The sequence below is a fragment of the Sander lucioperca genome, chromosome 12, assembly GCF_008315115.2.
Source record: "Sander lucioperca isolate FBNREF2018 chromosome 12, SLUC_FBN_1.2, whole genome shotgun sequence".
NCBI lineage: Eukaryota > Metazoa > Chordata > Actinopteri > Perciformes > Percidae > Sander > Sander lucioperca.
Genome location: NC_050184.1, coordinates 27,559,370 through 27,585,918, shown reverse-complemented (window position 1 = coordinate 27,585,918; position 26,549 = coordinate 27,559,370). Strand labels below are relative to the sequence as shown.

The window sequence follows — 26,549 nt, the reverse complement described above, 5'->3', positions numbered from 1 at the left end:
CGTGTTTTTGGTTGCTGCTGAATATTTTTCTGTAGTTACACTTAGCACACAGTAAAGCGGTTCACAGTGTAATTGTAACGTTGACCCAAGTAAAGTATCAAAGTACTTTTGTGGTCTGTGCTGTAGATGGGTTTCTAAATCAAGCGATCAGGCTTAGCCACAGAAAAATGTATGCATGTGCATGTTTATATGCATATGCGTGCACATGTGTTTGTGTGTCTGCATGCGGAGATGTGGAGCTTGGTGTCTGGATCGCTCCTAGAGACATGTACTCAACATCGTTCAATGTCTAACAAACACGTTTGATTTTGCCGGAACACCAAGACGGTAAAAAGACTGACGCTGACCACCTTACACCAAACGATTGAGCCGACGAGAGAGCACCCCAACTCTAGCAAGACTCTCATGATTTCATTCCGCTATTGGAGATTAGTCTACGATAGTGGAATCGCTTGAAAAGTTGTTTGGTGTAAGGTCGGCATAAGTCATTATTCAGTCAGCAATGAATCAATCATGCTGTCAACCAAATGGCCTGTTTTAACTGTTCCTGTACAACGCAATGATTGGTTAATCCCATCAATCAATATATGGTCAAATAATCAATGCACTCACACTTCAGAGACCCTTAGTCCGTATGAAGAGTGATCACGCCTTGATCTAGAAGATTAAACTGCATAATTCTCATTACATTATAGCCTTCTAGGACAGGGAATGATTGAAATTTGTTTTGAAAATGCTATTTCAGGCTTTGGGTGCTGTGATGACTCATGGATCAGACCTGTGTTTGTTAAGACCTCCCCCACCCCCAGTGGGAATGGAAAGAGCTGGAGTATATTTTTCCAGCACCTGCAGTTAGAAACTCCCTTGCTTGTGAAGGTGTGTTACTGTTTAGTAAACTAAGAAGAAAAGATGGACACTCCCACCCTGATTGTTGTGCAAAACGGCCATTTGGGTTTTAGCGTTACACAGAGAAAGCCACTATTGAGAGCTGCTACAGTAGGCTTCAGTAGTTTCTGGGACAGTCGGGCAGTCATCTTCCTTGTTCTCCCGTGTGTGTGTTGCCCTACTTGCCAATCTGTGGCTGCTTTCCTTTACAGTAATGCTCTGGGCTACTGCACTGCATCCAGACAAACAGAGGCTCACTTCTCTGCACTCTGCCTCATAAAAGTCCTTCTTGAAGCATTTGTGGTTGTGGGGGAAGCTGTGAATTAGAGATACTACTGTGCAGCCATACTATTCTGTCATGTGTCTGCTGATGAATATGAAATTGTGATCATCCCTTTGTCATGTTCTCATATCACAGTGTTACTTACTGTCACTTCTGAGTGTTCTTCCGTGACTAGACTGTGCATTTGAAAGCTGAATAAAATGGTCAGTGTCTCAGGTCAGTGACTGTGTCATACCTCACCCTCTGCTTTTCTTCTCCATGGGGAATATAGTCTGCTCTTTGACCCATGTCATGTGCATGACGTCTACAGTATATTATGTGTCAAGACATTTATAATGCTGCTTTTGTCAGAACTGTGCATCTACTGGAAGCAAATGTGGTTCTTTATAGTTCCCCATGACCTACCTACTATATTGGCAATATAGATCAGCATTGTTGCCATGGTAATAGCCTCTCCTTTGGTTTTCTCAGGGCGCAGTGAAGGAGAATCCTTTCTAGACTGACTTGATTTACTTTGGGACTCCACAAGGACAATGCCACTCTGATATTAACTCTTCAGTCTTTGCTTATGTTGAGCTTTCTGTAAAGTTGCAGTGTATCATTACAGGAACTGAAAGCAGATGGGTCTGTTTTCTCTCCACTGTATTTACAGTGTTGACTAGCCTGCTGAATGTTTGCTAACACAACTCACCACTGTTCTTGCCTCTGTCATGCTTCAGACTTTCTAGCAAAACCACTCCGTATACTTTATCTTATCCCCCTATTGTTTCACTCATTTGCATTCTCGATTTGTTTTGTGCTTCCATGAGAGCAGGCTATGACTTTCCTTAACACTTTCCAGCCATCTGCTGCCTCCTCACCCTTGTTCCAACCTCTCAGTCTCTACCCGTCTTATCCTCCTTGAAATCCCAGGTCCTAATCTGTGGGAGCTGCTGAAATCCTCCCACTTAGTGTGGGAGACATGTCAGTGAGCCCGCTGTGCCCACTGACCTGATTTAGAGGGAGAGGACAGACCTAACAAGATGACTTACGTCCCCCTCCTTTGCCCCCCCAGCCCCTGGGAAGCCATGATAGTAGTGAAACCTAAAACGCCTCTAATAAACAACAAAACAAATGGCCTCTACAGAAGACTCCACAGTAATGGAGGGTTTGACAAAGACAACATGACTGGTTATAATAACAGCATGATAAGAAATAGATGAATATAGATTTGTAATCTGGGGACAGATGCTACTGTACAGTATGTGATTGGAGAGCTGTTGATCCTTTCTGTGTGTGTGTGTGTGTGTGTGTGTGTGTGTGTGTGTGTGTGTGTGTGTGTGTGTGTGTGTGTGTGTGTGTGTGTGTGTGCGCATGTTAGCATGTGTGTGTTCATAAACCCTGTGGTGAAGTGGGAGTTGGAGCCTGGTTACTCAATAAAGGAGATCTGCTGATTGTCAGAGATTGAGGATCTACTCTATTGTAGATCCTGGGACAGCAGTTGTTCTGACACCAATATTTCCTCTCTCAGCTTTGTTTCCTCTATCAGTGTGTGCATTTGGATAGGTCCTGTTGAAGTGATGCTCCACCCAAACAAAGTTGAGTATCAAACCCCTTGAGAGGTGTTGTTGAAGGTGTGTGTGTTGAAGTTTATTCATATGCGTAGGGCTTGTTTTTGTGCACTGTATGGAGAATTCCTTTGCCTTTTGTGTGATTAGGGAACCTGATACATTTTTCAATTTACTTTTTTTACAGTATGACTTTCCCATCTCACTGTCCGCTTCAATATACTTACTTCAAAAATGTGTATTCATGTCCTAGTATTCAAATGTGGATTTCTAGCTCAAGGCTTTAACCATTGGGATGATAACTGAAAAGTAGATCAAGGTCAGAGCACTCATTACTGTTTCCTGCTGCACAGGGAGGGAAGAGACGTGGTGAGGCGAGAATAGAGGAGTGGCTATGGAGTGGTAGATGACATGGTGTTAAAACTAATGGTGGTGGTCGACCTCTCCATTATCTTTGCTCCCTCCTATCTGTTGTTTTGGTTTTGCTTTCTCTACTCTTCATCCTGTGTATCTCACTTTCCCTTATCCTGTTTAAAACACATATATTGAGTCATGTTAAAGGGTAACTACCGTTTTTTTCAACCTGGGTTGACCTCATCCACATTGTCGAAATCATTTAAATATTGAGCCATTACATTTAAAATATTTTAGATAACAGGAGCCTATAATTTCTGTAGCCTACTCCGAAACAACAGACTACCTGAACGCCTTTTTCTCATCTCGCGTTTCACTCTCCACACCGCTGTCTTCGGACAAAAAGTCACGTCCTGAGATCGATAATGTTGTCAGACACTTTTAATAACAATCTGAGCCTGTCAGTACCAAAAATAAAATCACTTTTATTGGATAAAAAGCAAGTCTCCACAATTGCTACATTAGGTTACATTGTAGCTCGGTTCGCACCAGCCCATCAAAGATTTTTGGTCACATCAGTCTATTATACATAAATGCATGGGGAAATGGGGCCCAGGTTGAAAAAAAAACGGTAGTTACCCTTTAAGTCTCCTCCTGTCATAATGGCGATTTAAAGATCTCCTCCTAATGCACTTCCAATGTAAGTAATAGGGGACAAAATCCACAGTCCTGGTTTTGTGAACAGAAGGAAATATTACAACAAGCAAAACCTGGTTCAATGTTGATTGTGAACCTATCCTTTAAGCTCTGTGGCTCGATGACCTTTATAAATCGAAGAGCCATTAGATAAGAAGCTGCCTGTCTTTGACTCAGTCTTTTAGGCTAACAGACTAGAGAAACAGGATCAATATGGTTGAGAGAGAGAGTGAAACATGGCCACAGACAGAATGAGAGGAGCAGAGCAGGTATAATGCAGGCAGAGAGACTCGGGGATTTGATGTTGATATGGGAATAATGAGTTGCCATGCTCAGAAAGAATGGCATTGGGATTCAGCTAGGTCTTGATGGGGAAGCGGGGGGTGGTTGAAGTGATGGGAGCGGGGGTGTCAGCTCAGCCTCACCAGGGGTTGGTTTGCGAGTAGGAGACCTGATTGACTGGCTGCCTGGCTGGGGACACTGCTGAATCTGAGTGATCTGTCTCCCAGACAGCACTGGGGCGAGAGAACTGTACTCAAGGGATGATGGGTAATAAATGACTCTGAGGGGGTCGCCTCAGGGCTGACGGTGACTGACAGCCAGCTAGGTCTGTGCAATTTTTGAGTATGTGTGTTTGAGTCTGTGTGTCTCTTGGGTGTTTATAGAAAAGGAGAGAGGACAAGTGAAGAGTTAGTTCCAAAATGTTTTGTTAAAAACAGGAGCGTCTGTGTCAGATTAGCTACTGCCATGAAGGTTAAGCAAATTATGACGCAAACAATGGGTTAGTACTCAAGACTGTTTGTTAAGTAAAATTGTTATAATTTGTAAAAAAAAAAATAAAACATTTTAATATTGTTTCAGGTCACACTTTTACCCCAAAAGGAAAATACTTTTTAGGAATTGCAGAATGTTATATATTCATTTAGACAAAAAGCTACTATCTATGAAGATACTTATAATCTTTTTTAAGTATGGCCGGGTATTAAACATTTACAGTATACTGTTTTGGTTCTGACAGAAAGTGTCAAAAACTGTCAAGTACTAAAAGCTAGTATTGATTTGATTAATTTCATGTTTACTTATTCTTTGATCAGATAGTTCCTGATTTAAATCAAAATGTTGATCTTTATTTAGGCAACATTCTTGAGCAGCTGCTTGTGTTGATTTACCATTAGAGAACGTTTCTTTCTTTTGTTAAATGAGCAAGAGTCTACAGCTTGCAGCTCTGTGAGGCTGAACTTAGGCACGCACAGTGGTACTTTGAGCTATGCTAACATCAGCATGCTCACACGACAATGCTACAGTAACATGCTGATGTTTAGCAGGTATAGGCTAATGTTTACCATGTACACCGTCTTAGTTTAGTGTGTTAGTTTACTATAATTTGCTCACCAGCAATAAACACAAATTACAGCTAAGGCTGATGAGAATGTCATTAATTTTGTATTGGACAAATTAAAAATGTTACCTAATGAGGCACTACATGGAAAGTTCACCAAGTAGTTCACAGTAAATTATATACAATTCACCCTGAGGGCGGATTATAAATATCTGTCTGTACCAAATGTCAGGTGTAGAAAACATTATTGTTTTGGTATTTGTACCGAAACTCAGGCGTGGTACCTGCACTAGAATCAAAAACAAATAAAAATGCATAAAGGTGAAATCACTGGCACTCAGATTCATACACATTGATGTTATGTGCTAGTGACACAAGAGGGACATTCCTTAGGTTTTTCTATTGTGATGGCATCACGGTGTCACCAGAGATTTGTTTAGCTTTTCACTCAGACAGAAAGAGAGAAGGCGGAAATGTCTTTACATTCTCATAATGTACCTGTCAGTACTTGAAAGTATCTGAATATTTCCGTGAGTAAGGTACACGCCACGGCAGCCCTTCACTATGTTTAGAAATACACTGTAATGCAGTCTTACAAGCTAAAATACTTACTGTGCTCTCTGGGTGCTCTTCGTTCTGTTCTTTTCTGAGTGAGTTTGTTACCTCACAGCTATGAACAAACAGGTAAGATAGACAGAAAATGTGTTAGCTTGTTCGCCTTATTTATGGAACGTATAGTGACTAATTGTGGCTAAAATTGTTACAGCTGGGCGGTAGTCATGGTAACCCACAAGCTTACAGGGTGCGGTGGTGATAATGTCCTCAGATGTGTAAATTCTTGTCTAATTGTCCATTCATCTGTCCCTTAGTAAGTGGAACTGAGCAGAGGAAATTAATGAGCTCAGATCACTGTTCTCCTGTGTGTCTTCACAAAAGCCTTCGTACGATTACACAATTACAATACAATAATCCCATCTCTTGGATCCCTCAGAGTCCAAATTAATTAGGTGACTGACTCATAGCTTCAAACATTGTTTTGGTTGTTGTCAGTTTTGGAAGAAGGGAAGAACACTGCAGTATAATGAGTTGTGTATGTTATGTAGCACTTTGAGATTTGTTTAAATATAAAGTGTGTTACAAATAAAATGTATTATTATCATTATTATTGTGCAAGGCTAAATGCTGTGCCCAGTTGTAAGATTATGCTGGGATAGCTGGGCTCCACAGTGACTCACATGCATGTCACTTTGGCTCTGGGAGGAGGTACTTGGATCAAGTTTGGCATGTGAACAGACAGGTGCAGCTCCTGAGCACTCCTGGGAAGTGAAGGATAGCTGAATGTGTTCGTGTGTTTGGGCGTAATGCAGCACTTTGCTTTGAGGTACTTGTTAGGGTGTGTGTGTGTTTTGTTTGCCACAAAGCCTAGTCTCAGTTGCACAGCACACTTTGGCAAACTGGGAGGGCAGGATTTGTTTTGATATTGACTGGGTCGTGTGGGAGATTTTTCCGTTCACTTGTTCTTTGGACTTTGGATATGTGAAACTGAACAGTTGGAGGCAAGGTAATTAATCAGCTCCTTTCTCAGAATATACTGTACAAACTATTATTTTCTATTCTGAATTATTGTAAGCTGTAGTAGTTACAATACTGTAGTAACATTTTAGAGATCATTATTATCATTATTATTATTATTATTATTATTATTATTATTACATTACTTTTCTGACACTTTTATCCAAAGCGACTTCCAATAAGTGCATTCTACCATGAAAGTATAAACTCGGAACAGGAAGAATCACATAGAAGAAATACATTAACTACAAATAAGCCAAACTACAAAGAGCCACATGTAAGAGCAACATGTAAGTGCAATTTTTACTTGTTCATCTATTTTATTTCGCCATGTATGTCTTAGTTACTATTTAAAGACTGTTTTGTAAGATTTTAATTAGGAAAAACTGAGTTTGAGCTCCTCTCTCTGCTGTGTCGTCTAGTTCCTGTTTTGGTGTTAAGCAGTTTCATATGAGGGCCAGGTTTTGCTCTTGGGTAACCATGGCTACTCCAAATTTCCATAGGTACCAGCCCCTATGCCTCCGTCTTCCACCGCTGTTTGTTTTTCCCAGGAACGACTCAAGCCTGCCTTGGGTCACAGAGTTCTTCACTAGGCAGTCGTTTGGCTTTTTATGCCTGTTCACTTGATCATAGGTCAAGTGTTTCCTCTGCTAATACCTCCTTCTAAATCAGAGATGACTAAAGGGATGAGTCAGAGTCCACGACAAGAGGCACACCATATTTCTGTTGATAGGGACCACATAGTGAAGAGAAAACCAACCTACTGTAGGATTTGTGATCCTCTGTGGAGAAAACACAATTCCACATTTTTTACCCCAGAGAGTTGTGAGAGCAGTCTGCAAGCCTCATCTTTTCCCCCTGCCTGCTCTTATTCCGCTGTGGTGCAGAGATGGTGGGAAAGCCTGCAGTGTGTTGCCACATGGGGCAGGACTCATTACTGACTGAGTTCTCTCCTTCCACTGCCTGCAGCACGGCTGAAAAACACTAAATTAGATGGGCCTAGACTTTAGTGGGGGCTCGGTGCAATTTCGAGGTGTAATCCAGTTGAGAAAGAGTTGGGATGACTAGAACGAATCCATGAGCCTGAAGGAACAGACATATGTGGCTGTAGTTTGCATAGTTATTAACATAATCTACTGAGTGACGTCACTTTGTTCTAATCAGTCCCTCCAGAAAAACGCGATTATGCGATCGCATAATTCAATGCATAATCAGCTAAAGTCCGCATATTTATGCGGGGGCCGCATTTTTTCAAATACGGCGCACTTTCGCCGCATAAATTGCCGATTTCCGCGCAAAATATGCGGGGCTTGCATGATTTCATAATCCCTGCATTTTAGTTGCAATAAAGTCACATATATCTTAGCAGAAAGTTGAAAAATGTTGCATTTACTTCACACAAGAGCAGCCATTTTCCCCTGTTGCCATGGAAACGTTATGAAGTGACATAATTACGCGACGTGAACATCATCGAAAAGCTGCAAACCCCACGATGAAGCCATGATGAAACCGCAGTTTTTGCAAGTTCCTGCAATTTCATCGCATACAATTGCATAAATATCCCGCATATTCCATCGCATTTTTTAAGAAAACGTGCCGCATAATCAAGGATTTTTGCCCGCAACAATCACAAAAAAACTCCGCATTTTTCTGGAAAGACTGTCTAATGGACAGACACATCAGATAATAACTACAACTGCCAAAAACACCGTCCGCCACAATGTGGTTTTTTACAATGTGGTTTATCGAGCACATACAAGAAGAATACACACACACACACACACACACACATACACACACACGCAAACACATGCAAACACATTGTTATTGTTGCACTGGACTTCTAAGATTTTGTATCTGCAGCTGACTGTGAGGTTCTGCCACATTTATATTAGAACTTCTATCCTGCTGTTTTTGTCTCTCTGTCTGGGTTCATAAGAGTCAGTTGGACTGTGTATACTATAAGCTTATCTTTTTCAGTTTGTATTTTCCCCCAAATAATCTTGGAATTTGAAAATGTTCAATCGGATAGAGAATAGATAAAACAAACATCTGACTCAAAATTGAATGTAAACGTTTGTTTTAACTATCACTTGTTTTGTTACTTGCTGTAGATACAATTTGCTGAATAATTAGCACTTCATTTCTGTTTTATCACCACTTTACTTATCACTTCCTCTGACTGGAAGACTTTCTGAGCTTTGCTCATCACAAGCGGACTTCTTACAGCAGGAAAGAATTGACAAGAGTTGCCTGTGTACAATAGCTGAAGCCTGATATAATAATTTTGCCATGTACAGTAACCTCCATTGTTGCTCCAGAAACAATTAACAACACATAATTGAACCATACTGTTGCACTGGGTGTCATGTTCCTTTATTACCATAAACATGGGCACTGTAGTTTATTTTGATTTGATCCTAAATGCACTGTCCTGGTGGTGCAAATCCTAGCTAGCACACCAATTCTGCAGCTGAAAATAGTCCCCAAGAAATACTTGTTATGTTACTCTAACTGGGGTACAGTTTAAGTACTACTTTGAGCCTTATACTTCAAACCAATCTGCTTCTTTAAATTGTGTATTTTAGGTATAAATCAGTAAAAAAACAAATGCAATGAAATACAGTGCAGGTACTTTCAAAGACAGCAAAGGTCAGACTAATCCAACCAAAATCTGCCATTCCAAAAGGACAGTCAGAACCCAAGTCAGAAAAACACAATTGTCCAATGGAAATTTGTCTTTGATGTGGCTCACAAACAATTCCACATTGTTAAGCTAATTTCTCTCTCACTCTCTCTCTCTCTCTCACTTCCACACAATCTATTTACAGACACTGTGTCCAGAGAAGATTAGATATAGTCAATCAGATACAGGCCTATCAGAGAGTGTGAGAGAAACCAATAGCAGCTCTACTGCCTCAGGCCTGGTGTCAGGATCAATGCTGCAGAGGTTCTCTTCTCCTCTCTGGTCCCACTGCTCTCTGTCCGAGGGCGACATCCTGAAACACACACTGAGGTCATTCACCTACAGTGCTATCACTGCACACCACTGCATTGCTGTAGCAGGATTATGCTGGCTTGTGGATGTGTGTTTAGATGAATCTCATTATATTGGTCAATACCTGATATTGTCTTTCTTCATGTCTCTTTTCTCCAGACCTCCCTGCCTCCTCCCTGCAGTACCAGTGCGGATCAGTGGACTACCTGTGTTCTCCACGGCTGGTAAAGAAAGGTCCGACCCCCAGACCATGTCACGACAGGCCTGCCATCAAACCCCGGCCCCAGCCCTCCACCTCACCCAGACCGCCAACCGCACAGAAACCTCAAGGTAATAGACACGGTGTGGCCCCCTTTCAAGGCCAAATTTGACATTGGGGCTGTCATTATAATTGAAAGGTGCAGCGAGATCAGACCCCTGCTATTGAGCTGTCGTTTATTCTGCTCTGGCAAACACTTTTCTATAACATGGTACGTGTCAGCTGTCCGACCTCACTCTGTCACTCACACATCTCACTAGGTCACCTCGGAAACAGCTGCTGGTGTAAAGCAGGCCAGGGGATCCCAAGTGTTGATGTTTGGGCATCATTTGAAGAATGCTAAATATGAAAAACATGTGTTGTGTTTTGGGAATTACTTTAGGACATTACACTACAGACTTTGCCCCAATATTTAAGTGTCTCACAACTGTTCAAAGTCTGCTGGAGAATTATAGCAAGAATGATCATCCTCATTATTATCCAATAGCCTAATTGATTTTTTTTTCTGCATAAAATGTAAGAAATTGTGAAAAATGCTAATGAAAAAATCCATTTTAAATATTCTATTGAAAATGATGTGCCCTGTATGGGAGTATCTGCATTTGCTATGTTTCTCTTCTCGTTGTTTCAGTTGATTTTTCACCCCTTGTGTGGTTTCAGTGATTGCCATGTCTAGTGCTGCATCCCGGTAGTTCCTGGTTGGGCTACGTTGTTAAATATCGCAATAACAATATTACTTGCGATAAATAAACAGATATTAAAATGTACTCAGTTCTGCCTCTCTGCTGCTTTCAGTATTCTTCTAAAATACACCAAATGAAAGGAAATCATTTCCAACATTATATTGTTGAACATATTAAAAATGCAATTGCATATAAAAGGCACCACTAAAAAAAGGATTAATGTTACATTTTAAAGTGCAGTTTTCTACTGATATTTTCTTTCAACTAACACAAAAAATCTGTTGAGTATCTTTCGCGATATGTCGTAGTGTTTCGCGATGTGTTTATTGCGGCAGTTGATATTGCGATGACGATAAAAAAAAAATATATATATATTGTGTAAGCCTAGTTCCTGGCCAGTGTTTGTACAATTTTAGCTGCTATCTTAGGATGAGTTACTAGTAGAATAAAAGTGCTTGAAAAAATAAACTATTTAAAAATATATCAATATGAACCACCAGTAATATAAATAGGCTTTTAAAAACGAAGTATTCTGTAGGAAGTAGGAAATACCTTTTCTCAAAATGGACTACCAGTGATAATACTATGCTTAAAGACGGAATCTAATTATATTGTATATTTTTCCACTGGGCCAAATTAGCTACCTTATTTCTAAGCATAATTCTAATAATGGTAGTGCATTTAATACATATAGTGTTTCCCACCTGACAGGATGAACTTCCTCTTTAAATGCTTACTATTTAATTTGTATCTTATGCTGAGAGAATCTAACATTTTATCGAAGTTCCTCTGGTGAAAATGCAGGTACTGTAATGCGAGTTCTGGAGTCCCTAAAGAAGGTTCCTGAAAAAGCTCCAGTAGTCAGAAAATGTTAAAACTTGTAACTGCTGAATTATATGACAAAAGGACTCTGTGACTTAACTAACTAAAACATCTTCACTTTCATTCTGAGGAGAAAATGGGACCAGTCCTGTCATTTACACATAGTTTATCATTCAATGTTTGTAAAGTAAAGTCTACTCAACCTCTCTTTTTCTGCTTATCAGTGACACACACAGACACAAAGGAAGCGCTTAAATTAACAATGGTAACACATCAACCCATGTCCTGGTTTCAGACATTTAGGTTTCTGAAAATAAAATATATGCAAATATACAGACTAGACAGTGAAATGCTAAGCCCATAGTGTGCAGGCATGCATGAGCGCAGTTTGCATTTTAAAGACAGTTTTGTCATTTTTCTGTCTGTGTTTTTTTTTTTTTTTTTTTTTTTCAATCTAACTGGAACCGCGGTGACTTGTGCACACGCTCATGTCAGCATCCTGTTCTGAAATAAGGAAGTTAGCAGAAAGCTGAAGCTCAGTGTTAGTCTCGCTCTGCACCGCTACTATTCTTTCTATCTTGGACTGTATTTTGTACCCTTCGGAGACTTGTCTATGAAGGAACAAACAGGCTTTACACAGAGACTCAGCCATGGAGGTTTTCTCACTTGGATTAATATGTGTTACCTGATTGCTTTTGTTGATGTCTGTAGCCTAATGCTTCTCCATTGCTCTGCTGTTCTTGCCTCTTCTGGATTTCTGCATCTGTAGTGCCCCCTAAACCTTCACACCTGCTCGCCCTTGGGCAAGACAAGAAACCTAAGAGGATCCCTCCACCGCCGTCGAGGCCTCTGCCAGCTCCCCCTCCTCCACCTAAACCAAAGCCCAGTCTAACCTCTCTTGGCTCAGGAGCACAGCCACAGAAAGAGGCCCAGAAAGTGGGGCTGCTCATTGAGAGGTTCGAGAATTCAAGGTAAGGCCTTCAGCTTGCTTGTCTTGCTTGTCACATTCATATTTGCATTGTAATGTTTTGGGTATGTGTGGATGTGTGTCTCGACGTTCAAAGAGAAGCGTCAACTTGAACCTCTCATGTGGTCTGCCTGAATTTTATTGCTTAAGGATGATATTTTTCACCCTTTTATCCTCTCATATTTTTCTAGTAAAAAAGCGTATTCATTCTTCATTTGACTATGATTGATAATGCACATTTTTCATTTTCCCAGGGTCCCTATCCTGGGGGTGCTCCCACGGTCCCAGCTGCACCTGTGTCTGAGAATGGACACTGCGTCTGACATCACTTCCTCCTGCGGCCAGGACACCACGGCCAAGGTTGCAGGAGACTCCTTCCCTGCAGACAAACTTGCACTTGGCACCTCCGAACGGACTGACGAGGTGTCGGAACTTTCCTGTCTGGCTTCTGTGCACATCGATGGTTCGGATGAGGCACCATTGGATGACTGTGACATCACACACGGCGTTGGTTGCCTTGATGACGTGGAGCGGGAGGATGGCTCCTCCCACGAGCTCCTGGACAATCCGGACTCCTCGGAGCAGAATGGGAAAATTCCTAACCGGGACAGTGGCATCGACAGCCCGTCATGCGCTGCAGAGGGGGAGGTGTTCCCCAACGAGGATGCAATCGACGAGGAGGATCATTACGACAGCGTCACTGAAACGGAGAGTGTGTCCTGCTGCGTTACCCTAGGCAACAAGCGAGACTCAACGCAGGATGAGGACAGTGACTTGGATGAGGGGAGCAGTGGAGAAATACACTCTTTGACAGACACACAGACTGGGTATCTGACAGATGCACACACAGAGGCGCACAAAGTGAGTACCTCATATGCTTTAGCATTATTAAGTTATAACCATAAACCTGAACGACCATCATTTAAAGTCTGAATCAACCCCCCACACCTCTGGGATGATCATAAATGTCTCCCAGTTACTTCCTTCCCCTACCGCAGTGCACTTTTTAATTTATATTTCATGTTACATCATGATTTTGAGGAATTTTCACAGCATGTTTGAATTGAGCACACCTTGCAAGTTTAAAAGCTTCATCTCAGACAGTCAGACTGCCTTTCATGTAATGGAAAAAGTAGCTTGTGTCTATTATTATCTCAGCCTGGGTGAACAATTTCAAAGAATACTTCTGCATGAAACGTTAGAAAATGTTAGAGCCTCGGTTTGTGGTCACAAGTGACTGACTTGTATCTAAAAGCAGCTTTGCTGTTGCATAAAAGGATGAATACCTGCCCAAAAGCTGTAACAGGAGCTTGTGATGGCTGCTAAATAAAGAGTCCAGAGACAGATATCTCCCCACAGCTGGGCTAAAGTTTCATTTTTCTCTTGTCCTTCAGTTTGACTATTGATTGTAAACAACACTGATACCTCAAGCAGTGCACGTGCGATTCCTTGTGGCCTATACATGCTGTCAATGTGTCCTTTTTTGGAGACACAGTTCCTGATATAAAAGCATCAGGGACAGGGTAAAGTCTTAAAATATGCTGGCATACTAAAGAAAAATAGATTCTGGAGGTGATGACTGAAAGATGAAACAATGTCAAATGAGAAGAGACTTTAAAGACAAACCCATAAAAGCAGAAACTCAGTGCAGAGTTTTAGTAATTAAACAGTTATGTAGATTTACATAGCATTGCTAGCAGGGGTATTAGCAGATGTGTTTCTCAGTACTGTTTTAGTGCTGTAAAACACACCCAAAGCTCACACGAATGTCACGTGTGTGTGTGTGTTTGCATGCGTGTTTATGTGGGAGACAGAAGTTGTTAAACCCACATTGTCAAAATAAGCTAAATGTTTTGTGACCCTGATGTGTGTTGCGTGTCATTGGGATGAACTTTATCAGCAAACATAATTTCTAATCATACATTTTTTTATGTCCTCACAGTTTCAACAAACCATAATGAAAGATTGAGAGAGATCTTCATTTTCACCACCTCAGCTAATAACATTTCACATTACTTTCACATGATACCTCGGCTAAACCTAAACTAAACCACCGACTAGAATAGAGCTTTGTGAATGTCAGTTTACAGTAATGTGCTCCGGATGCTGCTGACTGTTTCTCAGCCATCAGTATAAAAGGATAAGCCTGCTGATATTAATAATATATATATATATATATATATATATATATATATATATATATATATATATATATATATATATATATATATATATAAAAACTAATATTGAATTTAAAGTACAGACAAGTGTTGAAAAAAAAGCCTGATATAGCTTATTTTCTGTCTACCATAGAGCTTTATTGTTGTTGTTAAATACTCATTAATGAGCCACACTGTTGCACATGTTCTTTCATTACAATGAACATGAGCTCTATAGTTTATTATGAGGCGACCCCACATACACCATCCTGCTGCTATAAATACTAGAGCACCAGATCCACAATTTACTCCGGTTTGACTAATGTTTCCTGAAAACTACAGTGCCAAGCTGTTTTAATAAATTATTTAGGCTTTTTTTTTCATGTAAACTGGGCCATTTATGTGGATTTACATATTCGGTGGGAACATATTGAAGTAAATGCTGTTCGTATTCGACTGATATGAAGTGGTGCTTTCCTCAAATACTGCCATAAATGGATTTAGGACAACAACTTTAAATGGAACACAGCATACAGGCACAGTTGAACAAAATATTTTCAGTGAAGAAGATTTGCACTAAACAAGCTAGTGATTACTTTTACAGTAAAGATTTAAATTCAGTATAACAAACCTATATAATTGTTGTTTTACACCTACGTACTAACAGTCCTTGAAACAAATCAAGTAATGTCATTTAAAAAAGGCTTTGATACAAGTAGTATAAAGGTCATGCAAGGGAGATAGTTTTGCACTGTATTGTATGTTTTGGTTGACTGTGGTGAATATAAATATATGAATGTGTTGATGTGGAGAGAGAGTCTTGTAATTTTAGTCACATAATCCTATTCGATAAGTGCCTTGTAAATGATGTTAGCATTTTTTTCAAAGAAGGATTTGTGACTCGTCTGCGTTGAACTTGGGTTAGGGTTGTTGATGCTGAAAACTTGTGTCAAAAACAATGAGAATTGAAATGAGAGGGTTTCTGTTCACATGTTTATATCTTTGTTTTAATGCCTCAGATGTAATCATTGGTGTCTGCCTGTTTCTCTCAGTGCTCAGAGACTCAGAAGCTCCTGAACATCGCCAAAGAGCTTCTCCAGACGGAGGAGGCCTACGTCAAAAGACTCAACCTTCTTGACCAGGTAACTTTGGGCCTTCGTCTCTTTCTCCATTAGCGTGTTTGTGAGTGTGACAGTGTGTTTTGGATGCCTCTGGTCCAAATTTCAATCTCCTAAGTGTGCCAGTGGTTTTAGTGACTGAGATCAGGGCTGAGCTGGATTAAAACTGGCACTGTGATGCACTTGACAACAACCCGTTCCTCTGTTGACTGGATTACTCAGAGCAGTGTAAGCACGATCATGTGAGAAACCCGTTGTGTGTGCGTGTTTTATATTTATGCATTTGCAGCATAAATGTAGCTTTGTTACCACAAACCTGAGCACCTACACTAATTGTATGTTCCCACTGTATAAAGCAGCACATGTTGGTTGTGTGTGTGTGTGTGTGTGTGTGTGTGTGTGTGTGTGTGTGTGTGTGTGTGTGTGTGTGTGTGTGTGTGTGTCATGCCCTCACAGTGCCCTCCTTTACTACTTGTATGTAAATCTTGCGGATTAAAGATGTGTGTTGCCTGATTCTTAACTGGTTTATAATAACAATATCTTATGACAAAGCTCTTTAAAAAAACAGTTTAAAAGGCTCAGTGATCCTTCCCAGATTTAGCTGTTTTGATGGAGTCATTGATAGTGAATTTGGCACCATCAAGGCTCTGATTTACAAGATAATTGTTTTGATGAATCTATTAGTCAGTGGTATATAAAATACAAGTTGACATATTTAAATTCCTTGTTTGATCTAATCAGCAGTGTATTTTTTTGAAACTTTTGCTTGAAAAATTATTTAACCTAGGGCTGCAACTAACGATTATTTTCATATAGGGCTGCACGATATTTTGTTTCATCGTCTACATCGCGATGTGCGCATTCGCGATAGTCACATTGCAGGACTTTGCGATGTTGACGCTACAACTTCTTTGCTGCTTGATAAAAAAGTAAACTTTCACCGTTCTCCTTTTCCGTGATTGTTATCGGCCGACCCTTCCCCTTTAAGACAGGTGGTCATGTAACGTAACCTTAGTCCGACGGGGGGGGGTTGTTATGGGAAGTGAGGCTCTCCCGTGTGTAGAAAAGTACTGCACATGCTTTTCCATGGGTAGTGAAGCTATAGTAGTCAGTGTTTTATGTTCGCTGCAAAGACAAACTAAATCACCTGATTAATGCAACGTAATCACGACATATGCCGGCCATTTTTCACCGCAGAAAGCTGCTACCAGCCAGGCTAAAGCTAACATAGTTAGCCTAAAGAAACAAGGCGTTTGTCCCAACTAACGTTATGGTTCGGAGCTGCAACGCTGGAAACGTAACACTAATCTACAACAGCAGTCTGTTTCTGATATAACGTAATTCACACTGGTTTAAGTGCTCTTGGATACACAGTTTGTTGCAAGAGTGTGACATGCAGGCTCTGCATGCACAGCAAACCAACGATCATGATCAATTTTAATCAATTTATCAAACAACCAAAGCAGGCCCCACTAGTTGACCACAACCTGAAATTTAGAGGAAGCAACATGCATGCATTATTAATATCATTCACTTTAGCCTGGATTGATATTGTATGAATACAATGGTGTCATGTCAGTCAACCAGTGTATTTCTTCCTAATTTCCCTCTCCAAAATCACTTCAGAAGAGTAATCACAGCGCTTACTTGCTTTGGTTTTTGTAAAGCATTAAAGTTCAACAAAGAATGGTTCACATAAGAAAATTTCCTTTTTCATTTTTATTTTCTTTGTAGATCCACTCCTCTACAAAATCACCCCAGTAGTTGAGAATGATTTAGTATTTCTAAATAGGGCTATTTATGTCCTCTTGTAAAAATTAGTCTTTTTTTCATATCGCAATATATATCGCAGGGAAAAAAAATATCGCAATGTAAGTTTTTTCCAATATCGTGCAGGCCTATTTTCATAGTCGATTAATCTGTTCATTGTTTTCTCGATTAATCGATGAGTTGTTTGGTCTATAAAATGTCAGAAAATGGTGAAAAATGTGGATCAGTGTTTCCCAAAAGCCTAAAATGACGTCCTCAAATGTCTTGTTTTGTCTACAACTCAAAGATATTCAGTTTACTGTCACAGAGGAGAGAAGAAACTAGAAAATATTCACATTTAACAGGCTGGAATCAAAGAATTTTTACTTTTGTCTTAAAAGAAACGACTAATCGATTATCAAAATAGTTGTCGATTAATTTACAAGTTGACAGCTAATTGATTAATCTTTGCAGCTCTAATTTATGTGATTATCACAATTATCGTCTAATTGCCATCTCCTGTAAACTCTCTTCATCATACTTTAAATCCTGATTTCTATCTTTACTCTCACAAGTCATGACCTGCTCCTGCACTCTGCTCTGTTGGCTCTTTTGTTTGACTGTCTCTCATTTTTGCAAATGTGTTATTGTATATCAGCTTCTATTTGGGTTCACTCATGTTTATGATGAGAATTTACTCGCGGTGGTTGAGTCTTCCTCTTTGTTCAGTTCATGTGGTACAGAGTTGTACAGCTGCCCAATCACAGAACATATATGGTGTATTTGCTGCTGAGGGCAAAGAACCCTCACAGTTAACTTCCTGTTTTTGTCACAGCACTTTTGCACAATACTGGTTTCCATGGAAGCAATCGTGTCAATTCATTGTTGTGACTAGCAGGGAAGTAAAGGGTGATGAAAATGAGGGATGAAGCAATTTAAGACAGGAGTTATGACGCACCATTATGTTTAAATTCAAAACTTAACCCGGACATTTTAAGACTGCTACTGCAAGATTAGATTTTATTCCCCCGCTGACACTTGTAATAGTACTAAAACAATACGTTGAATAGACAGAAAATGAATCTCTAACGATTCTTAATTCATTATTTAAATGGATTCTCCACTGATTAGGATTGCAAGTTGTGGGACTAAAAATAGAAAGCATTGAAGGAACAGAGGCTGAGATATCCAGACCTTTAGTTCCTGGTATGGGTCAAGCACGAAAACCACAAGATCCTATATTTCCCATGATGCAACCCATAGCATCTCTCATCAAAGCCTCCCTGCCTGGTAAACGCTCACATATTTCAACCTCCACTTCCTCAATTTGTAATGCAGGCTTTCTGTTACAAATGTGTCTTTAAGCTGAGATAACCCTTATGACCTCACAATGACATCATCAGGGTTATTATTCTGACAAAGGTCCCCAGATACATTAAGGACACAGTACCTCACAGTGCCCCTTTGAGTCATTTATAAAGTAAAAAATGGCAAACATTGCTTTGTCTTAAATTTGACAATTTGCAAATTTGTACTGTTTTATATCATTGTCAGTGGAATATCTTTGGGTTTTGGACTGTTGGTCGGACAAAACGAGCTATTGGAAGAAGTCACTTTGGGTTCTGGGTAATTGTGATGGACACCTTTCATAATTGTATGACGTTTTATAGACTAAACAATTGAATTGAAGAAATAATTGTTAGTTACAGTGCTAACGTATAATCAGTAGTTTGGCTGGGATTGTGAAATTATTTTTAACATGTCAATTACAAATTAATGTCAACAGTTGTTTTACCATCAAAACAAAACTCAATAATGTATCCGTCAAGTTTATATTTTATAGTTTAACAAGGCAACGCTGGAGAAAATGCTTATGTGGATAAACAACAACATGTCTATGTTTACATGCCTGCTGCATGAAATGGAGCCAGATTTGGGTGTTTTTGGAAACAGCTGCATAAGTGTTTGTATGTATGTTCTTTTTCTCTGCAGGTATTTTGCACTAAGCTCACAGAGGCTGGAATCCCTCAGGAAGTGATTACAGGGATCTTCTCCAACATCTCCTCCATCTACTGCTTCCACGACAAGTTTCTGCTGCCTGAGCTCCAGACACGCATTACTGGAGAATGGTGAGGAATAAACACCCGGCAGTTCAATGGCTTTCCAAATGACATCATTCTAAAGATGGTTTGGCTGTTTATGGTCAGTTAGGCAGTTGGTGTTGGCTGTAAAACTTCGACAGCTGGGCGGCAGTGGAGGGCATTATTTTTCAGTGGTGTCAGGTTGCCACCTTGTGTGTGTGTGTGTGTGTGTGTGTGTGTGTGTGTGTGTGTGTGTGTGTGTGTCAGAGTTGCAGAATTAACCCATTTTCTGTATTTTTTCACAGTTTTCAGAAATGTACCCTAGTGTGTGTTATTGTGTCAGCATCAGCCACCCTTGGTAGATAAAGACTCCTCTAGAGGAGGATGTGTTCATGGAAATCACCTGCCACATAATGGTTCCCCACACATTATTTTCTGCAACTCATCAAAACGTATTGGCTTAGATAGAAAGATATAAAAACTGGTTCACACAACCAGTCAGACAAGTGCACCTCAGGAAGAAGATTCATAAGAAGGATTCATTTGTAGAACTCCCCCTTAAGATTAGTCTCATTTTTTTATGAGCCTTCATTTGTTTCTTACTTGTCTCCTAATTCTAAAGAATTACATCAATGCTTCCTGTCTCATGTCTATGGTAATCTAACCCTGGTTGGTCTCAAATCGTTAATCTGTGTTTTTTTGTGACATGTCAGGAGAAAGGATGTCATTAAATCAGTTAAAGCAAACCTTAAATTACCAACCTCACTTCACAAAGTTGGAAACGGGTTTTGAGATGTTTCTCCCTAAGCTTTGCATCTATAAAAACTACATAGGTAACTTAATGTACTGGGACAGGCTGATTTAGTAGTCAATAAAGACTTGTAAGATGGAACTGAACTTTCCAAAATGCTAGCTTCATAGCATGAGACAAAATAAAAACACTGGCAAGCTGAACTTCCCTTTTAAAATGTTTTTTTTTTTTTTGTTGTACTTGAATTAACCCTTTTTTATAAACATTCGTTTTCTGATCAGCTCCAGAACAAAATACTGTATACTGTATATTTTTCAAGAACTGTCTCATCCATACAACATACACTTTACAGTATCATGTTTTACTGTATGCCACTTTACATGATAGTCGTACAATGACAACAATCAGTGAAGATGTAGTTGTCCTGCATCAAATAGACCCATATATACCCTGTATACATTTTTTTTTTTTAAATTTTGACTTCAGTCTTGGATTAATCCGTTTGTTTGTTGTGTTCGCTGTAGGGACTCTAACCCTCGTATTGGAGACATCCTCCAGAAACTGGCTCCGTTCATGAAGATGTACGGAGAATATGTGAAGAACTTTGACCGAGCCATGGACTTGGTCAACACCTGGACACAGCGGTCTTCACAGTTCAAGAGTGTCGTCCAGAATATACAGGTAGGTGTCTGTGTTTGTCTGTGTATCTCCTAATTGGATACATCCTCTGATGTTTGTCCATTAATTAGCAGCATATTTCAAATTTCAAAGCCTTTTTTTTTTTTTTTTTCTCATGCACAACTGCATGTACTAGAAAAACAATCTGGTCATGTATCTAATCAAATCTTTGTTGTGTTTGAACGAACAGAAACAGGATGTGTGCGGGAACCTGACGTTGCAGCACCACATGCTGGAGCCAGTCCAAAGGATTCCTCGCTACGAGCTGTTGCTCAAAGACTACCTGAAGAAGCTGCCTGATGACGCTCTGGACCGAAAAGACGCAGAGAGTGAGACATCAGACCCCCTGTTTTTACTGTGAAAAAAAATATTTGATTTTGTTTTGATTTTGTGATTTATCTGCATTTTTAGTCTTCAATAATCTAGTGCCCCAAACGACTTGAAATAGTTTCTGATCAGACAAACCACATATGAACCTCTAAAGCCTATGAGCAGACTGAGAAGAGGATTAAACAGCCCACTGGCTGCGCAAGAACTAAAGCTGTGTGCCATGCCTCTTCGTGCCTGCTTTCCCAGTTTCAACACACTGCTCGGTCACAACTGATCAACTGCGTGTTGCAGAGACTTCTTCCAGTTACAGTTTTCTCTCTTCCTGTCAACCTGTTCCTGTTTTTTCCTCTGCTTCACCTTTTAATTTAACTTTTACCTGTAATTGTTCTGATCGCAGAGGTGCGTATGTATGTCATGTGTCTTTCAAAAACCTACCACAGAACTCATGGTTTGATGCACTCACAATATTTATTTATTTCACAAAATACACAGCCTAAAATATGCAAATGCAATGTTTTATCTTTTCAGTTTTTAACTGTAGATTTTCTTATATATTCTAGTGCAAAATGTCAATAGAAGACTGCATCATTACATGGAGGATACATCTTGTTTTACAAGTAGATCATTATCTGTATTAAACTGAATAGAAGAATAAGTGTTCTCATTATGATAAAGAGAAAACGTCTGAAGTTGGTTGGACTGGAATGCTGCCATTTAGCTGAAAGTGATGCAATAATTAGAGGTGGCATGAACACAAAAAGGGTCAATGAAAAGACCGGCGATGCAGATTCACATTCCAGAAAGCACAGGTGAAACAAAGACATGTCTGCTCGAGTTGATAATGCTTAAATGAACATTTGTGGTTATCCTTAGTTATTTGGCTCAATGACTGTGGAGGAGAGGGAGCATAAAGTACTGGCTGAAACTGGAGCTCCTGGTAAACTTTAGTTCAAAGAAGACAATGTTGTGCACATCCATGTGGTTGCTGGTGCAGGACAAAAAAGTGAATGTTCAAAGAAGGTAAAGTCCGCACAACAGCTTAATGCCCCGAAAAAATACTTTAATAGTGCAAATAAGGTCCACAATTTGGCCTTCCTCAGGTGTGTTCCTTAGTGTCACCTGAGGAAGGCCAAATTGTGGGCCAAAATGTTGTGTGCCTTATTTGCACTATTAAAGTATTTTTTATTAGGCTGTTGTGCGAACTTTACCTTCTTTCAACTTTAAAAGACTGTCTGAACTGTCATACACAGAGTCTGTATCTGTTTTCACTGCAACGGCTATTTTTCCCCGACTGTGAACAGTGGTGGTTTGTGGCCAAAAGACACAAACTGCAAAACTAGTCCAAAGTACAGTATGTGAGAACCTCTTGCTTGAGAATGCTAACCTACCGTGGATATCGCTCCTTGCTGCTCCACACTTAAACAAACCTTGTTCATAAACAGCTAGTTGATGAGATTTAGTGCACACAATGTTGGTATTGTTGGAAAAAAAATCACCTTTATTAACACCATACAGACAAGTAGCTTGCCCTCATTAGGGTAACAGGATACAGGATCATTTCATCTATCATAGATATGATTGCAGAATTGCAGATTAAACACGTCACGTCAGTGCGTCTTTCTTTATGCCCAAAAATTCCATTTAACATGATCTGATGTCCTCCCACATCCGTGTTTCCATTTACCTGAGCATTAACTTCACCACACTGTGTTGTTTGGAGCCTGTGGAAGGGGTTTTCTCTCATCCACTTCAGTTGAAAAGCAGTTCATCACAGTTGTTTTGGCCTCATTTCCCCCGGCTGTGTGTCTCTTCTGTTTATGTAGACCATGATTTAAGATGGCTGACTCAGGTGCTCGCAGGGCTCTCTGCTGGCTAAAAGCCATTCTAATGCATGCAGTGTGTTTAATGTTAAGACAATGCATGGTAAGCCTTTGATCCTGTTCAATTTATATAATACATACACACTAGTGTGACATCTAATTTTTCAGTGAGCAACAAAAAATATTTCTTGATTTATATCTGCAGTTTGATTCAGTTGTACTCAAACATGATCTTATTGTTGTATTGTATTGTAACATGCTTACATTTGTATATGTGAATGCTTGTTACAGAGGCACTGGAACTTATCTCTACTGCAGCTAACCATTCCAATGCAGCAATCAGGAAAATGGTAAGACTTTGACTTGACTTTTATTTCTTTTTCTTGTCATTTCTTTCTAAACACTTTTCAACACACTTTTGCTCTCTCATTGAGGTTTATAAAATGCAGCTAATGTGTGTTACTCAACCATGGAGTTGCTGATGCTGTACTGTCAGTCAGCAAACATTGCAAGTGTGTGTCTGAGGGCGTGAACAAGTTGAATTTGTACAGACAGGAAGTTGCCGTTTCCTGCCTCATATTTCACCGCTTGTGAAAGCCTGACTGACTTTTTAATACTCATCCTCTTTATCTCTTTCCTCTGTCTGGCCATTTTACTCATATTTCTCACATCCTTTAAAACAACTCAAGCAGACAAATGCGTTTAAGAATCAATAAGGAAATATAATACCTGCTTTCCTGCCTTGCTGGAAAACCCAATGAATGAATGGGAGTCTTACCTGAAAACAAAATCACCCCCTCTGGTGGAGTTTTGCTTATAGCTCCATCTGTCTTCTCACTCTCAAGTGTCTTCTCTGTCTTTTCCTCATCCTCCTGTTGCGTCACGTTTTCAGGAGAAGATGCACAAGCTGCTGGAGGTTTACGAGAGGCTTGGAGGAGAGGAGGACATAGTTAACCCAGCCAATGAGCTCATCAAAGAAGGACATATCAAGAAGATGTCGGCCAAAAACGGAACAGCACAAGACCGATACCTCTACTTGGTGAGAGGACTGAAGCGTTAACTTAGAGAAATATCAGATTTCTTGAGGATCTTTCTATATGTGAGCCTTGTTATCTGTACTGCTTATTAACCGCATCATCTGTCTGATCCAGTTCAACAATATGGTGCTATACTGCGTGCCTAAACTCAGACTGATGGGACAGAAGTTCAGTGTCAGAGAGAGGATTGATATCGCTGGCATGGAGGTGCAGTTCCGCTTTCTCATTCTGTTAGATGTCTTTTGTTTTCTCTAATCTTTTATGTATTTTGGTGACTACAAGTTTCCTCTGTTTCTTGACCTCAGGTGCAGGAGAATGTGAAGCAGAACCTTCCACACACGTTTGCCATTATTGGCAAGCAGCGTTCACTGGAGCTGCAAGCAAGGTAAAGACATTTGAATCAACCACTATAGAAAAACTACAGACTGAACTGAAATTTGAAAAAGTACTGTAACTGTATTAAATGCAATGTATTCTATGGGACCCACAAAGTGTTTAATATAAGATTAAATGAAAATATTACAACCTAATGTATTACAAAAATACCATTATCAATATGGTATTTATCCCGGTGAAACCTTTAATTAATGTCACATTTTCTTTTACAATGTGACTTATATTTCATAATATCACTTTTCATGAAAGTGGTGTTGTCACCAGTCACCTTTCAGCCAATCACATGCAGGCTCAACAACTACGAGCTAGTTAACTAGCAGCATCTCAACCTACATATTTCACATTGCTCGTGTTGGCCGTGTTGTTGTTACGTACCTTTACAAAGCTGCACATGCTACCTCCCAAGCCAGCAAACTAAGCTGGTTTGGATTATGATTATTTATTTATTTCATAATGTCTGCTAGCACTATTTGGGGTGAATATTGGAATAGTCCAAGCTATTTCATTGTGATGCTCTGCATTTTTTGTTAAGATGAAATAATCTCATGATCTTTTATTTGCTTTACAGGACAGCTGAGGAAAAGGAAGATTGGATTCAGGCAAGGATCACACACATGCACGCATGTAGTAGATGTACACCCACGCACATATGCACACACCGTCTCTTGTCTCTCGTGCACACATGCAGCATTTTGTGCCTGCGCCTTTGGTAGTTCTGCTTTATTAGAGAATGAATTAACAAAGGTTTCCTCCCCACATTGATTCAGTGTGTTTGGGAATTATATTCTCTAATAAAGCTCCTCATTATTGTTCATTTAGCCCATTAAAGCAGAGTAAAGCTGATTAAAACATTTTGCAGGCTGGGAGAGGGGGGAGGCTGTATTACAGAGGAGGTTTTCTGTGTGATTTAGTCTGGGTGCAAGCATGAGAGAGGGGCTGAAATGAATAGAGGGAGCATTCAGAAAAGCAATGGACAGTGGAATGTAAAAGTAATGTAAAACTTTAAAGGTCCTATGACATGCTGCTTTTTGGATGCTTTTATATAGGCCTTAGTGGTCCCCTAATACTGTATCTGAAGTCTCTTTCCAGAAATTCAGCCTTGGTGCAGAATTACAGCCACTACAGCCAATCCCACAATGACCTTTACTTGGGATGTGCCATTTCTGTGTCTGTAGCTTTAAATGCTATGGAGGAGGAGCGAGGTGGTGCAAGGTGGAGGGTGGGTGTGTGGCCTTGACCAGTTTGCGGCCACGGTTGTAGCTCTGTTTCCTCATGGGCGGGCCAAATTCTCTGGGCAGCTGTGGGCGGCAGGCAAAGCAGAGAAAGATTCCAGATTGGCCCATCTGAGCTTTAATTTTCTCAAAGGTGGAGCAGGATACCCAGGGCTCGGTTTACACCTATCACCATTTCTAGCCACTGGGGGACCATAGGCAGGCTAGGGGAACTCATATTAATGTTAAAAAAACCTCATAAAGTGAAATTTTCATGCCCTGGGACCTTTTAAGGTTTTTGAGGAAAAAAAAGAAAATGTTTTTACCACTAGCAGGGCAGGTCTCTAAACTCTGACTATGACACTGGCTGTGAAGCTGTAGCAGTAGGACCATGATGCTTTTGGAGCTGTGATGTCATTGCTGTTCATTCGTTTGGTGTGTGGTCTTGCCAGAAAGCACGCCACACACGCTGTCTTTGTTCCCCAATCAGGCAGTGAAAGGAAATTTGGCTTTCTTCCTCCCTTTATCTTCTCTTTTTCATTTTAGTCACTCTTATCCTTTTAAGCTAAGTATCAGACGCAAAGTATCAGACGTACGAGAATAAATGCATTCAAATGCTGATGTGTCTGATCAATAATCCATCCCTTCTTTTTGATTTTCCCTCACTCCTCTGTCTTCTAAATCTCTTCTGACTCTCAGGTGATCCTGGCCACTATCGAACGTCACAAACAAAACAGCGAAACATTCAATAAAGCTTTCAACAGCTCCTTCTCCCGGGAAGATGACCATCCCCCTGAGTCACCGGTCAGTCTCA

At 40.1% G+C, this 26,549-nt stretch overlaps 1 protein-coding gene across 1 annotated transcript in view; it reads left to right on the top strand.

Annotated features, from left to right (window-relative positions):
• Window positions 1-26,549, top strand: part of fgd (faciogenital dysplasia) — a 57,125-nt gene that overhangs the window by 23,915 nt on the left and 6,661 nt on the right. Inside the window, exons 2-14 of the mRNA XM_031316570.2 lie at window positions 9,834-10,004; window positions 12,208-12,409; window positions 12,660-13,266; window positions 15,617-15,706; window positions 19,424-19,560; window positions 20,788-20,944; window positions 21,132-21,270; window positions 23,383-23,441; window positions 23,984-24,130; window positions 24,243-24,335; window positions 24,434-24,513; window positions 25,093-25,123; window positions 26,435-26,539. Of these exons, the coding sequence (XP_031172430.1) occupies window positions 9,834-10,004; window positions 12,208-12,409; window positions 12,660-13,266; window positions 15,617-15,706; window positions 19,424-19,560; window positions 20,788-20,944; window positions 21,132-21,270; window positions 23,383-23,441; window positions 23,984-24,130; window positions 24,243-24,335; window positions 24,434-24,513; window positions 25,093-25,123; window positions 26,435-26,539 (2,018 nt within the window). The remainder of the gene's footprint in view (window positions 1-9,833; window positions 10,005-12,207; window positions 12,410-12,659; window positions 13,267-15,616; window positions 15,707-19,423; window positions 19,561-20,787; window positions 20,945-21,131; window positions 21,271-23,382; window positions 23,442-23,983; window positions 24,131-24,242; window positions 24,336-24,433; window positions 24,514-25,092; window positions 25,124-26,434; window positions 26,540-26,549) is intronic.